The following is a 15,885-nucleotide window of genomic DNA, read 5'->3' as shown; positions in this document are numbered from 1 at the left end:
CTTACATTGAAAAAAACTGTAAACACATACACACATTTACACCAACTCATGGGACGTTGTTGGAGACAAATTGCATTTTTTTTGAAGTAGGGAGACCAAAGCACGTGGTCTGGAAGCATGTGACATGAGAAGTTCACAGAGGCCATTATTGTCTCCCTATCATGCAGTGATGCAGCAGTAATTAAATATTCCACTTATGCTTCACTGATTAATTTCCCTTCACAATTTGGTGGCTCAGCTGAATGCAGCTTTATGGGCAGAAGGGCTATATTGTACTCATTATTGCCTCATTACTGGTTGTAAGGTCTTGGTGTGGGGGAGGTGCAGAGTGAGGGTAAAGCACCCCATGAAGATATTATGGTTGTCTCTCCGAACATAACTCTACTCTCCATTGTCAGTTCTGTCTCCATTTTTTCTGATGTGATGCGTTTTACTTTATTGAAGTAGGGAGCAGCTTGCTAATCTGCCAGAGAATCTAAACAACCAACAATTTAATGATGTAGTTTACAAAGAGTTTCTACGGTATTTTCTCATTTATGCTTTTGTTGACTGTAAAGGTTAGACTTCTACAATGTCTTGCACGCAGTCACTGTAATTATAGCTTTCTCTGGACAGTGTCCTGCAGAAGAGCCACTTTGCTCTGCCCTCAGGCCTCAGCAGCTAGTGGATCACTCCACAGAGCAATGCCTCCCTTGTGTCACTGACATGGAGAGATGCAGGTTCACTTGCCCTGCGTAGGGGCTTATCTTGGGCTAAGCTAGGGGGACGGACAAATAGCAAAGCCAGCCTCAATCCAGCCAGCCGGTCTAAGGGCACAGAGAGCCATCTGTCCCTTCTCTGTGCAATAACTGACAACAAAGGGGGTCAAACATTTAACGAGGACTGTAAAACTAGAGGACTATTCATTCTGGAGTGACAAAGAAGAGAGGAAGAGGAACAAATATTTATACTAAAACAGCAGGTTAGTGTTTTATACTTTATAATAGTTATTTTTACATTACAGGCGCCTCAACCAATGTGGCTAATAGAGGATTAGGCTTTGCAGCTATTCATGTTTCCCTTGGTAATAATATTGCAAATAAGAAAACTACAGAAGTCGTATTCAACCGTAAACTTTAATCCCCTGTTCTTTTAACAACTTACAAATGAATTGCCCTCAATTGCCGGTTGCCCTGAGTTGACACAGACTTAGCTACCCATGTCATTGAATTTCTATACCCTTATTGTTAGATGAAATGCAATTCCATTTAATCTACAGTACTGAATTTAATTGATGGAACTAAGGCAAGGCTTTTGGTCAAATATTGTGGGTTTGAGTATACATATATTTGCCCAAAGTTCTATGCCCTTGTATACGAGGAGGAACTTTTATCCACACATTAAGATTGGCCTAATCTCATTTCATGATGTGAGAGGAAGGTTTTAAAATGATCCGATGTAATACAATGCTATGTAGGCCCTATAACACACAATTATGGGGTGGAGAGTGTTAAAGCGCACAACATAGCCTCTGAGCAAAGTCACTTGTCCCATGATAAGCTTTCAATTTCAATATTAATATCGTTCCATTTCTTCAACAAGATCAAATTCAAAATTCCTCATATTGTCCCTACAAATCAGTTAGTCAAGTGTACATGTGTTCCCTGTAGTTTAATTCCAGTGTAATTCCAGTTTGCTGATAAAGATGAGATTTTTATCAACACCTTTTGTCACTGAACATTTTCAGTTGTTAAATCATGCTCATGGCTGCTCCTGTGTAGCGTTTTTGTTCTGTAGTCTTGAGTGGGTGCTGACATGCTAGAGGTGACGGAAATGGGTCAAAAGGGTCTTAAGCATTAACCAAACAAATCCGGGCCTATAGGATTAGGCTGGGATGTTGCTGTTTGTTGGATGCATTTAGTGTAATTATAATGACACAGAGAAGGGAATCACTCTTGTTAGGCTATATATACCCTGCTGCTCAACAACTCTTTGAATTCCTAATATTATTGTCTGCGGCAATATTATATTATTTTCTATATGGCGTGAAGATGTGTGAAGATGTTGGCATTGCTTGCTGGGAATTGACCCAGGCTTGACTTAGCAATGAATGTTGAAGCAATTATAATTAAAGAATCATGTACTGTTTGAATGTAATGACATGTTATTGTCAAACTCAAACATTATGTTACCCATCACCATTGTGTGTAATCCTTGTTGCTTCCATGTCTTTCTTAGGTGTGGCATGCCGGCAAAGCGTTGTCTTCATCTATTGGTGTAGGTAAGTATCTGAGTTGGGGCAAAGGGTAGGGCGGAATTGGACCAGAAATCGGCCCTGGCATTTCTAACAAACCAGACCATTTATTTTCCTCGAGACCCCCACACCGGCCTATTTCTTTCCTTGAGGCCCACATTATTAGCTAGATAATGATCATTTTGTGCGAAAAACCCAAGTTAGACAGGTCCACTGGGCTAAAAATTGACCCGACCATCTGGCATTTGCCCGCAATGCCAAATGGCCAGTCCGCTCCTGGTCAAAGGTCATGCATGACACACTTGGTAAGATACAAAAAGGACAAATACAGTTATGTTTAAAGCATTGGTGTACAGATGTAGGATCTTAATTTGAGCCAGTTTGTTATGTGGATTGTAATTAATAGGGGGGGAAATGTAGGGGTTGATACATTTTTCATTAGGGTAAATCAAATCTGATGTTTTAAAATGGAAATTAAAAACTTTAGAAGCCTTTTTAAACCTCAAAGCAGCAAAATAGTGATAAAAAATGATCCTACATCTGTAGATTTGGGCAAGTTTTGATAGAATTTTGGATTGTGGAAAGAAGGATTCTGTCAATTCACACTCACCGACAGACTAAAGTAGTATGTTCATAGTTGCGTGTACCACTCCTGTCTGTCTTATATTCAGAGACATTCCTCTGTGGTTCTGGGTATAGGATGAAGGGTACATGGGAACAGTGGGACATTGTGTTCCCACAGAGTGATATTACTTGGGTATTATTAGAGACGGTCACACAGACATCACTTGATCGCCAGCCCTGTAGGACACAAACAGCTTCTTTTGTATTTCTATCTAATCAAAGAACAGTCTCACAAGTTCTGTTTAGCTGGAACTAATGAGGGAGTCCCATGTGAGCATCACACCAGCGGCAAAGCGAATTTTACCCAGTCACAGATATCAACCACTAAAACAGGATCATAATGATAAGCCTTGCATCATAGGGCAAATGATAAAGCAATATGTAACCATGCATGCTTACTGGTACGTGGACACAATTAACTCTGGAGGCTTGGATTTCACTTTTAAGTGATGTGGCAAAAAACCTGAGGTCAAAATCAAAGAAAATTGCATTCACTGTAGGGACAACTCTCTAATCGTAAAATGACAAATTCATTGTCTCATTCATTCTGGGAAAGCCTCCACATATAGTTGTATTGATTGCATGTTACATTGGATACACTTCAAGGGTCATGAAGGGCTTTCTAATTTCATTTTATGACTGACTGAACAAAAAGCAACTGACTATGCCAGTTTCATGTGAATTGGGTCCCTGTTTGTGTCTACAGAGTGTTGTATGAAGCTGAGTGTCTAGACCATTGATAAGTGTGAATATGTCTGACAAGGAAGGTGGGGCCTCAGAGGCGGGGCTGAATGTTACCCTCACTTTACGGCTTCTGATGCATGGGAAGGTAAACACGTCTCATCATTGCAACATATCCCTATTCTTTCACATTATTCCGATTGTCAGATCCCGTTAAAAATGTTTGAATGTCATCATTTTATTGATTTATATATTTGTTTGGTGTCTCATTGTTAACAGGAGGTAGGCAGCATAATTGGAAAGAAAGGGGAAACCGTCAAAAAGATGAGAGAGGAGGTAAGTCGTGTCCTTACAACTGTATATAACAAAAAAAACAAATTTTCTGACAAAACAAATGCAATAAAATGCTAATTTCAATAGAATTGGAATCTGTTTTTGAGGAAAAAGGGTATTTTTACATGATTCACCTAAAATGACAACTGTGTTTCTAGAGTGGAGCTCGCATCAACATTTCGGAGGGATCTTCTCCAGAGAGGATTGTTACCATCACCGGACCAACAGAGGGCATCTTCAAAGCTTTCTCTATGATCGCTGAGAAGTTTGAGGAGGTAACAAAAGACTCTGGTACCATGTAATCTGTTGTGTCCTTATGTTAAGGACAAGTAAAAATGTACTTAATTTCCTCACTTTGGGCAACGCTTCACACAAAACTTCCTTTGACTTCAATGAACGATACAGTACAGAATATTTTGTCAGGACCATGTTAGAATTTCTGAGATTTTACCCCCCTATATTTTGATAACCTGAACACTGTTGTCTTAACCTCTATTTCAGGACATTACAGCTGCAATGACAAACAGCACGGTAACAAGCCATCCTCCAGTGACACTCCGCCTTGTGTTCCCAGGGAGTCAGTGTGGCTCCTTGATAGGCAAAGGAGGCTCCAAGATCAAGGAGATCAGAGAGGTAGAAGAAGCCAGGCTCGAAGCATCTCTCAATTACTTTCTTTCTTTTGACAACAATTTTGTCCTAGCGGGAGCTCATTTGACTTAGCCTGGTCCCAGATCTGTTTGTGCTGTATAGCCAACTAATGACTGTAGGAGTTGTTTATACAGCATATATCTGGGATCAGGCTGCATTTGATGATCCCATCCTAACCTTTCAATCACCCAATGAAACAGCCTCAGGTAAATGAATTACAATGAAGCACCAGCACAACACAACACTATTCAGGGAGACTGATAAGCCTGGATTACCAAACAATGTGGTCATGCAAACATTCGTATTCATCAATGGAATTGGGTGCTAAATCCTCATAGTAAACATAGTAAATTAACTATGAAGGAGGATTGCACTCTCCAAATAATTGGGTGTCAAATATTTATGTTGACATAATCTCGGAACACAGAAACCAAATCTTGTGTGCATTGGCTAGCAGTGTCAGAAGAGACTCATTTGTACAACATATACATTGTGCATGTCAAAAATAAACATAAAAATCAGACCTTGTACATTTACATATGAATAATACATGATCAAAAGGAATCTTTTGACAAATAATGGCCTCTCTTTGTAATTGACTCCCATTGTATGTGATGTTCAGACCACAGGTGCCCAGGTGCAGGTTGCAGGGGACATGCTGCCAGAATCCACTGAGAGAGCTGTCACTATCTCAGGCACTCCTCAGGCCATCACGCAGTGTGTCAGACACATCTGCTCTGTCATCCTGGAAGTAAGCAAGCCAATACAATTAACATACAGTATTATTATAGCCTCCAATTATCAGTTGGTTCAAATTGATATCCAGACCTGAAACGGCTCAAGGCTTGATAATTACGGTATCTAACTACACCATAATAATGGAGGCTACAGCCATATCAGGGCCAGGTAATCTAAGAAACAATGGAATCTAACTAGCTGCAGTTGATAGTGATGTGTTCGTCTGATCAGCCATTGCTGTTTGTTGTTTGGTTGTGTCTTCAGTCACCGCCCAAAGGAGCAACTATCCCGTATCGCCCCAAGACCATGCCAGGAGCCGGACATCTAGTATTTCAACAACAACAACAACAACAACAACAACAACATGCTTCACAAGTGAGTTTTTTTGTTGTTGTCTGTACAAAAGTTACACTTGAATACAATACAAAAAATATACACATCAGCCCCTTGGCACTGATGATTGGCAAGTGATGGCAGGTCATCAAATAGCCTTCTAAGGGTGATGATATTATGTTCAGGACATTTACGATAACCTTGTTCAAAAAGCCTGCATGTCCGTTAGAATTGTTTACGTGTCTGTATATTCCAATTCATTCCTTGAAAAAAAGGCCCTGCTATATGACGACGGAAGGCCGGAAGGACAGCTACTAGCCACATAATGTTGTTGTTGTGTATTCATTACCATACCTGCTTGTAATTAAAGATGTAATTACAATGAGCTCTGGGAAACATGCAAATTAGGCACTCATTCCGCTCATTCTAGGAATTTCATGGAAATTTATTTCCTGTTATTCCACTTAAACTGTAGATTCTGCATCTTCCTGGCCTTTTTTGATTCAGAGTAATCAAGTTAAGAAATGTAATTGGAGTTTAGGCTACAAAAACATTCGGAAATGGCACGCAATGCTCATTTAGCCAAAAAAACATCCAGTGCATCTTTTCACCACTAGAGGGAAGCATCCGCATATATTGACGTCTCTCCACTATTTGTAGTATGTGAGTGGCCAGATGAGAAATTGCTGCTACAGCCAGTTGACTTAATCATCTATAGTCTCTGGTCAAAGCTGTCATATAATTACACAGCAGTTAGTAATCACATCGCCACTTTACAAATTACGGCAGTGTACCGATGGGCATCAACGCTAGACAAAATACGACACTTAAACCTCTCGCTTTGCCATGTGGCATTATCCGTTAATGGCTCCCATTTTACATATAGAAAAATCCATTATGCCCTTTCACAAACGTGTGTATCCGATTGGACATCCTAGGCAAAGCGAAACCAAAAAATGAAATGGATAACCTTTCGATTAAATTAGGTGGATTGAGACATAGACGTAGTAGCGGCTACAGATTTTGGGAACGGAACCAAAGCGGCATGGGACCTACATCAAATCCTCATGTGTTGCAACCATTTAGAAAATAATCAAAAAGGAACAAGAGGAGAAATGGTCAAACAGTTATAATACCCCACTCGTGTATCCCATTTTTGCAGGCCTTCACAATTCAAGGACAGTATGCGTTTCCACATCAAGATGTAAGTGCATTTGTCTGATCCAGTAACACCCACCCCAATGACCCACTCCTGCCTACAACCACCACTACCTTCCAAGCCACCACTATGCCCTCAGTGCACTCACTAGCAAGGAGGAAACACTAACACTATCCTGCACTGTGGTGTTTATTAACACTAACATAGCAGCTTGCTTTGTTTCAGAAGAGTGTGAGAAAAGAAAGGGACCATAACAAAAAAGCTAACGGTAACTTGGCACCTCTTGCTCATAGAAATACCACATCTAATACAGAAGAATCTCATCACTTCCATGACAAGCCAGCGTAATTCTGATTCTGATGTCAAACGTCGAATTCTTCACCAACCTAACACACATTTTGAACTCTGTGTTTGAATTTAAGATTGGCTCTGTATTGTAGCTATAGCTGTCAGCTCCGCTGAAATAATCCAGTTTGATTGGTTAGTTCTAACTTCCTTCCTACCCTGCAGTTGACCAAGCTTCACCAGTTGGCTATGCAGCATATCCCCCTCCCTTCCCTTGGGCAGAGCAACCCTACCTTCCCTGGTATGTACCCAAGGCTCCCTGGGAAAGTCCATCTATCCCTCTCTCTCTCTCTCTCTCTGTGCTCCTCTTTCTTCTTCTGTGCTCATCACACCAATCAAAAATCCCCTTCTGCTTCTGGAAGGACCACGTCTTCTTTTACATGTTTATGTTTTACTGTGTGTCTGTAAAGATAGAGCAATTTTAACGAGGTGGTAGCCTACATCTTACAGAACCCTCATCTCACAGACCCCTCTCCTTAACCTTGGCAACGGTTCTCCTCTGTCTCTAACATCCTCCCGACCATCCCTGACCTATACCACCCCATGTATTCTATCCCACAACAAAGAAGCAGCCAACTGAAATAACACACTATTCAAACAGTGAGAATTATTGAATTATTCCAATTGTTTGATATAAAAAAAAAGACAGGGTATTGCTGAAAATGTAGGTATTTCAAAGGATACATTCACAGATTGAAATGCTAAGGTATATTATTCATTTATCATTATGTATAATTGTATGCATTTTATATCAAAGCTGTTAAGTCACTTTGCGCTTTCATGTTAGATGTACATGCAATGTGATTTGAATTGTTTAATTAAGGTGACCAAATAATTAATGAATGTAATGTCTCAGGGATCATACATACAGTGATATGCAATGCCATGACTTTCAGTGCATATGGAAACAGTACTATGTCCTACTCTGCAGGAATGGATGCCTCTGTCCCCACAAGTTCTCAGGAGCTGGCAATACCCAATGATGTAAGTCTTGCTCAGTCTTATCAGCATCATACAAAGTACAGTCTATAGATCACAGTTATTTAGGCACCGGTTTCGCTGCTCTCAAATGAGAATGACAGCTGAAATTGATGGTTTTTTTGTAATATGTAAGCCAACTGAATGCTGTCTCTTTACATAATGTTCTATTCTTATCTTTAGGACAGATTTCCAATTGTCACGTGTCCAAACTGGCGAGAATATTTTTCTAGATGTCCAAATTGTGGAGATAACATTTTCAGATGTTCCGACTGGGGAGATAACATTATGGAGGATACAGATGTTTTAATTGGACTGATAAACCATGAGAAACACGTGACACATCTTTTGACTTTCATTTTTGACTTTCCTATCTTTTCCTCCTCAGTTTATTGGCAGCATAATTGGCAGACAAGGCAGCAAGATCAATGAGATTCGCCAGGTGTCAGGAGCTCACATCAAGATAGCCAGTGCCACGGACGGATCGCCCATGCGCCAAGTCACAATCATAGGCTCTCCTACCAGCATCAGTGTGGCACACTACCTCATCAATGTCAGGTAAGACTGCCTCACTACCTCTAGTAGGTCAGTTGTGACTTGTGACCCATGAGGCACTACAGTACAGGACAGGCAACTGACAAGACACAACTGAAAATAGAGAACGAAACAGGCAAGATAGTCAAACAACGTAAAACAGTCTAAGACACGACAGTCAAACAACAGACAATATAGTCAATTTAACAGTGTTGACAGGAAGGATGGATGGAATTGTTTTGTTTTAGGGAAAAGCCTTACATATTATCTAAGTGCCTTGGGGTCTCAATACAATCCAGTGATCCAAACTCACAAAAGCATGAACACCTTTTTTGTCTTACTGCTTTTAACACATAACATTCCTCATTTGATTCTTTTTTTCTCCCTTTCTCTCACTCTCCTCCCATGCTTTACCCATTCTCTTCCCGCCTTTCTTTGGATATGCCTCCCCTTAACTCCTTTGCTGAACCCTACCTTCCCATCTTCTCCCAACCCCCTCGTTTCCAAAAATGGCTACCTTCCCTGTATCTGTTTACAGCTTAGAGATGGCTAAATACACCATGCAGGCTGCTTCCTCTGCGTCATCTGTTGACCTCAACAATATGAGCTTCTCTCAGTCTGCTCCCACTGTCTCCACACCCACCTCTATGGCTGTCATGGCCGCCACCACCCAAGTCCCTGGCACCATTAACATGCATTCCCCCTCCACCTTACAGTCCATCCCCACCCAGCACTACGCTGTCCCCGTTTCCAGTCTGCTTGGCATGAAAACGCTCCCTATGCTGGCTATGCACCCAGCAGCTGCCTCAGGGCTCCCGCAAGGTCTATCCCCTTACACCACTAAGATTCCTACTGCTGGCATGAAAAAATCTGAGCGGCAGAAGTTTGCCCCATATTGACAAATGGGATAAGAATTGAATTCCCCTTCCAAAAACAAGTTTGGGGTCAGTACTGCATAACACTTGTTCCCTGTTGCAAAGCTTGATTAAGATATATTGACTGTATGCAGAGGCCTCATGCCCGTAGGGGGGACAGGGGCGTGTTCCCCCTCAGATTTGTCTTGTTGAAAAATATTTTTGTTGTTGTTTCTCTGTGGTACTACTAGCCACCTAGCAATTTTATGAAGTTGGCTTCAGGTAGCACAGATAGGTTCCCAATCTTCCACCCTCATTACTAGCTACCAAGAAGCCATTTCAGGATATAAATAAAGTTAGAGTAGCTAGTTGGCAAGGTTGCCTGCTCACATTAATTTCAATCTTTTATCAAGACTTTAGCAGAGCTGCAGGAAAGCATATAAGAGGTATGCTGAGATATGCAGAAAAATAAACATATTTTTGGCATATAATTAAGCATAATGATTATTCTCTAGATTTCAGGAAAAAGCTTTCAGCTGTTTGACAAAGACACACCCACACACACACACACACACACACATTGTAGTGTAACAGTATTGTTTGCAACTGTAAGTAAAGCTAAATACCTACTTGTGTATCTGAACATACATAACAATACACAGGCATTTATCAAGTTTATAGTATGTGATGCACAGAAACAGCTGATCCTTCCAGCAGAACAGTTTATTCAGATATGATGTACTGTATTTTGTTTTGAATTGCTGTAAATAGTTGGCCAATGATGTTGTTAGGAAAAGGCCAGTTCCAAACAGGAATTGACACTGTACCAGCTACTGACCATTGGTAGGGTAACTGTTTGGTAACACTTTACTTTACACCCAGTGTCATAACATGTTATCACACGGCCATAACCATGTCATAATATGTCATAACAGCTGACATAATGTGTCATAACCTGTTATAATATGGTCATAACACTGTCATGACCCATATATTTACACCTCTTGTGACATATATTGCGTTATTTTATGGTTGGTTATGACACCTACATAAGAGTGTCAAACCCCACATTTATTCACTGCCAAGAAGTTTCCTTTTGTTTGAATGTTTCTTTCTTAAATCCTTTGTTGTTGTTGTAATATATTTTTTACAGTCATGTTTCTTTTTTATCATCATTTTTCAAAAAGGATCTTGTAGAAAATAAAGTTTATTGCACTGCCGTGAAGCATTATGACCATCCTGTGCCACTTTACTTGGACTAAGAAAATACAATTTAGGAAACTGTCAAGAGGCATTATGACCATCATAATCATACAAGCCAGATCGGCCTATCACGTACATGCCCTTGTAATCAGTCATCAATCAAAAATAGGGTGTCTTGTCCTGCTCCTGAAATCTGCTCCTGCGTTCATCCCAGTCATCAGCAACAGAGCATTGGGGTAGGTGCATGTCTGACATCAATGTGTGCGCAATTAAAATGATCATTTAACATGGTCCATTTATTTATTTTTTATATAACATACATAAACATACTGTTGACACGTAGACTAGGATGTAATGGAACGTTTTGCATTGTGTGGTAGGTTTTGACACTCTTATGTAAGTGTCATAACTAGCCGTAAAATAACGCAATATATGTCACAACAGGTCGAAATCTATGTGTCATGACAGTGTTTTGACCATATTATAACTGGTTATGACAAGTTATGTCAGCTGTTATGACATATTATGACATGTTTATGACCGTGTCGTAACATTTATGACGCTGGGTGTCAAGTAAAGTTATTACAGTGAAGTTTACTGTAACAATGGTTTTTCCACTCGGTCATATTTCCTCCTCTCCTCCAATAGGCTCTTGTCAGTGGTTACAGACTTGGGTGCTCTGTAGTATTGTTGCACATGCAGTGCTGATGGGATTACCCTAAAGCCACATTGGATTCTTGTGGCTTTGAATCTACACAATAATCCTGTAGAGTGGGACTGGCCTAACTAATTCCTATAGTTCTGTTTTTGCCGCTTGGTTTTCTCAGAACTGAAGTCAAAATGAACAAAACTCTACAGTCCAATTCATATTCCACTCTGCTCTCAATATCTGTGGTTGATGCAGCACACTATTGTAACAATGTTATATTTATGTTTGTGTTTTTAATTAGGTTCTACTCTTAGTTTTGTTGATGAGCTCTTATGATTTGTTATATTTGTCCCAGACATGAAATTACTTTGAAATAAATCAAGCTTTTTATGAATACAAATGAGAAATTTCTCCTTTTTTATTGCACAGCGAAATCAAACAATTTACACACTTGAGATTAGACTAACCCTCACTATTAGTAATTATTGTTTTCATATACAGTATCTTTCTCCTTCACGTGAAGAGTGAGCCACAATTCAGATATGGCAGGGCTGCGCACAGACCTTTCAGGGGACAAGTGCTCAAAATGAAAAAGCCCAGGTGTTAATCAACTGTTCTGCTGCTGTGACAGTACTGTTGATATTTAAACTAGGTAGCTAGCTACACACACACACTCGACAGGTGACCGCATGTCTCAAGCCATGCATGTTTGGATACCGGTCACGCGCAAATCTCCTACAGGGCAGACTGGGAAACAGGCATAACCGGGGCGCACTCGAGCTCCGTACAGGGCAGACCAACAAGACAACCAACAGACAGGGTGGGCCAGGGCGAACTCGATGACGTCACGACGACTTGCGAACAGTGGGTTGTGAACAGCAACGTTAAAACATCTATACACAGCATTCTTTTGTGTGGGGGAAATATACCACCACACAAAAGGGCACTTTGGAGACTGGAAGGCCTAAGGGGCATGTGCTCTGCACAGGTAGAGAGACCCTGTCTGTGCACATGCCTGTCTGCCTGAGATATGGTATGGTAATTTAGTCGACATGCCTTTCCACTTTGCTAGACTGTTTTTCAATAATTCATTGTATATTAAAGTCTGGGTTATTTTTGTCAAAATAAACTTTCTCTAGGAACTAAGCCACATTTATATATACTGTAGCATTCCTATGGGGAAAAAATTGTACAGAGTTGCATGACACAGTGTTCAAGATATGGAGTTACAAGACTGTTATATCTTGGCTCGAGTTTGTCATAAGACTTTGTGAACATACTGTTGGGTTTTGAGAATATGAAATGTTACTTATTCATGTCCCTGATGGAGCGATAAAGGTTTAGGGGCTACAACAGAAGCCAAGGGTTGTAGGAGGTAGGTATAATAGTGTGTGCTGACTGAGCTTGGAATGTGTTGAGTGCAGGGAAACGATTACACGTGGCAGGCATTGATAAAGGTGAGATGGGTGGAGATCGTATCAAATGTCACTGAGGGAGAGTGGGTAATGTATAACGTTTACACGTTGTCAGGATACGTTATTGTTAGCCATCGGGGATCATCTGGGAGGAGAAGAGACACAGTCTGGTATCAATAACCATGACAGCCTTGAGTTGGGGAGGAGCGAGCACTTTGGGGTAGAGGTCAGGACAGATGAAGTGAGGAAGGACAGATATCACTAAGGTTCTGTCTAGAGCAGGGATGCATTGGCTGTTCGGTTGTGGAGGAGGAGACTCAGCCTAGGAGAAAGGGTTAAATATCAGTGCTTGTGTGAAATGTTTTTTTGTCTGAGTTACAGCTGTAACGACCCTTTTGGAAGAATTAAACTTGGTTAAGCTTCTCTAGTGTCCGTGAGTTATTTACACTGAAAAATAAGAACCTAACACTACTATACAAAGTCTAATATAGGTATACAGCTAACTGCCAAAATAATGGAAACATTTGAGTAAATTAGGGATACAAAGTATATTGTAAGCAGATGCTTCCACACAGGTTGGTCGTGAGTTAATTAAGAAATTAATATCCCATCATGCTTAGGTCATGTACTGTATAAAATGCTGGACAGGCCATTATTTTGGCTACCATGGCTATGTCCCCATAGGATGACAATGCCCCCATCCAGAGGGCACGACTGGTCCCTGAATAGTTTGATGAACATGAAAACGATGTAAACCATATGCCTTGGCCATCTCAGTCACCACATGTGAAGTGAACACTTATGGGAGATTCTGGAGCGGTGGCTGAGACAGCATTTTCCACCACCATCAACAACCAAATGATGCCATTCCTCATGGAAGAATGGTGTCCCAATCAAGTTCCAGACACTTGGAGAATCTATGCCAAGGTGCATTGAAGCTGTTTTGGCTTGTGGTGACCCTATTAAAACCCTTTATGTTGGTGTTTGCTGTATTTTGGTAGTTACTTGTAGTTCAGGTTGGTGCATGATTGGATACGCAAACCTTTCAAAGATACTATAAACATTGTTTTGCAAATAGAGTACTCTGTAGTCTCACTGGTGAAATCTCTGTTGATCGATATACAGTACCAGTCAAAAGTTTGGACACACCTACAGTACTCATTTCAAGGTTTTTCTTTATTTTTACTATTTTCTACATTGTAGAATAATAGTGAAGACATCAAAACTGAAATAACACACATGGAATCATGTAGTAACCAAAAAAGAGTTAAACAAATCAAAATATATTTTATATTTGAGATTATTCAAAATAGCCACCCTTTGCCCTGATGACAGCTTTGCACACAATGTAGAAAATAGTAAAAATAAGAAAAACCCTTGAATGAGTAGGTGTGTCCAAACCTTTGACTGGTACTGTATATCTCTGTCTGACTCTTGTGTATTATGTATTTGCATTTTTGGTTGGTCACAAATCACCTATCTGCCAATACCCAAATCAAAAGGTGTTGGGATCATCAAACATTTATCCTTAAATAATATTGTTTACTGTCAAAGTATATGTACTGTACCTTTAAGCTACAAACAGTAGGCAAATGTTTTTCAATACTATATTTTTTTTATGATCTGGGCTTAACCCAAAACATCAAATGAATATTCAACACATAAAAATGTCCTCTCACTGTTTCTCTGCCCTCTTCCTTTCAAGAATGAACCCTTGTGCCACTGCATACAGTGCACTCAGAAAATATTCAGACCCCTTGATTTTTTCCACATTTTGTTACGTTACAGCCTTATTCTAAAATTGATTCAATTGTTTTTTCCCCCTTATCAATCTACACACAATACCCCATAATGACAAAGCAAAAACAGTTTGTAGAATTTTTTGCTAATTTATATAAAAGAAGAAGAAAAATCACCTTTACATAAGTAATAAGACCCTTTACTCAGTATTTTGTTGAAGCACCTTTGGCAGCGATTACAGCCTTGAGGCTTCTTGGGTATGACGCTACAAGCTTGGCACACCTGTATTTGGGGAGTTTCTCCCATTCTTCTCTGCAGATCCTCTCAAGCTCTGTCAGGTTGGATGGGGAGCATCGCTGCACAGCTATTTTCAGGTATCTCCAGAGATGTTAGATAGGGTTCAAGTCTGGGCTCTGGCTGAGCCACTCAAAGACATTCAGAGACTTGTCCCGAAGCCACTCCTGCATTGAGTTGGCTGTGTGCTTACAGTCGTTGTCCTGTTGGAAGGTGAACCTTCGCCCCAGTCTGAGGTCCTGAGCGCTCTGGAGCAGGTTTTTTTATCAAGGATGTCTCTGTACTTTGCTCCGTTCATCTTTGCCTCGATTCAGACTAGTCTCGCAGTCCCTGCTGCTGAAAAGTATCCCCACAGCATGATGATGCCACCACCATGCTTCACCATAGAGAAGAAATTGGCCAGGTGATGAGCAGTGTCAGGTTTCCTCCAGGCCAAATAGTTCAATCTTGGTTTCATCAGACTAGAGAATCTTGTTTCTCATGGTCTGAGAGTATTTTAGGTGCCTTTTGGCAAACTCCAAGCGGGTTGTCATATGCATTTTACTGAGGAGTAGCTTCCGTCTGGCCACTCTACCATAAAGGCCTGACTGGTGTAATGCTGCAGAGTTGGTTGTCCTTCTGCAAGTTTCTCCCATCTCGACAGAGGAACTCTGGAGCTCTGTCAGAGTGACCATTGGGTTATTGGTCACCTCTCTGACTAAGGCTTTTCTCCCCCGATTGCTCCGTTTGGCCGGGCGGCCAGCTCTAGGAAGTGTCTTGGTTGATCCAAACTTCTTCCATTTAAGAAGGATGGAGGCCACTGTGTTCTTGGGGACCTTCAATGCTGCAGAATTTTTTTGCTACCCTTCCCCAGATCTGTGCCTTGACACAATCCCTTCGACCTCATGCCTTGGTTTTTGCTCTGACATGCACCGTCTACTGTGGGACCTTATATAGACAGGTGTGTGCCTTTCCAAATCATGTCCAATCAATTGAATTTATCATAGGTGGACTCCAATCAAGTTGTAGAAACATCTCATGGATGATCAATGGAAACAGGTTGCACCTGAGCTCAATTTCGAGTCTCATAGCAAAGTGTCTGAATACTTACAGTTGAAGTCGGAAGTTTACATGCACTTAGGTTG

General features: G+C 40.7%; 1 protein-coding gene across 2 annotated transcripts; it reads left to right on the top strand.

The window, feature by feature from the left end:
* Positions 1-375: 375 nt before the first annotated feature.
* Positions 376-11,712, top strand: LOC115193985 (poly(rC)-binding protein 3). Of its 2 annotated transcripts, none has more exons than XM_029753185.1 (13): positions 376-961; positions 2,218-2,260; positions 3,564-3,686; positions 3,818-3,874; positions 4,030-4,146; positions 4,373-4,504; positions 5,142-5,270; positions 5,522-5,632; positions 6,753-6,794; positions 7,260-7,335; positions 8,026-8,078; positions 8,461-8,630; positions 9,145-10,385. In XM_029753185.1, the coding sequence occupies exons 3-13, from the start codon at positions 3,609-3,611 to the stop codon at positions 9,503-9,505; spliced, it is 1,326 nt and encodes a 441-aa protein (XP_029609045.1). In that variant the 5' UTR covers positions 376-961; positions 2,218-2,260; positions 3,564-3,608; the 3' UTR covers positions 9,506-10,385. The 2 variants fall into 2 exon arrangements, with proteins under 2 accessions (XP_029609045.1, XP_029609046.1); XM_029753186.1 differs by lacking the exon at positions 9,145-10,385 and adding an exon at positions 11,312-11,712 and having other exon boundaries at positions 385-961.
* Positions 11,713-15,885: the final 4,173 nt, after the last annotated feature.

Source organism: Salmo trutta, chromosome 5 (genome assembly GCF_901001165.1).
Source record: "Salmo trutta chromosome 5, fSalTru1.1, whole genome shotgun sequence".
Classification (NCBI taxonomy): domain Eukaryota; kingdom Metazoa; phylum Chordata; class Actinopteri; order Salmoniformes; family Salmonidae; genus Salmo; species Salmo trutta.
This window is presented reverse-complemented; position numbering and strand designations above follow the sequence as displayed.

Bases quoted from the DNA above. Each gene is read 5' to 3' on its own strand.
- LOC115193985 (XM_029753185.1), top strand. From the start codon at position 3,609: ATGTCTGACAAGGAAGGTGGGGCCTCAGAGGCGGGGCTGAATGTTACC. The intron at 4,147-4,372 runs GTAACAAAAGAC...CCTCTATTTCAG, and splicing joins TCGCTGAGAAGTTTGAGGAG to GACATTACAGCTGCAATGAC. The intron at 5,633-6,752 runs GTGAGTTTTTTT...CCATTTTTGCAG, and splicing joins AACAACAACATGCTTCACAA to GCCTTCACAATTCAAGGACA.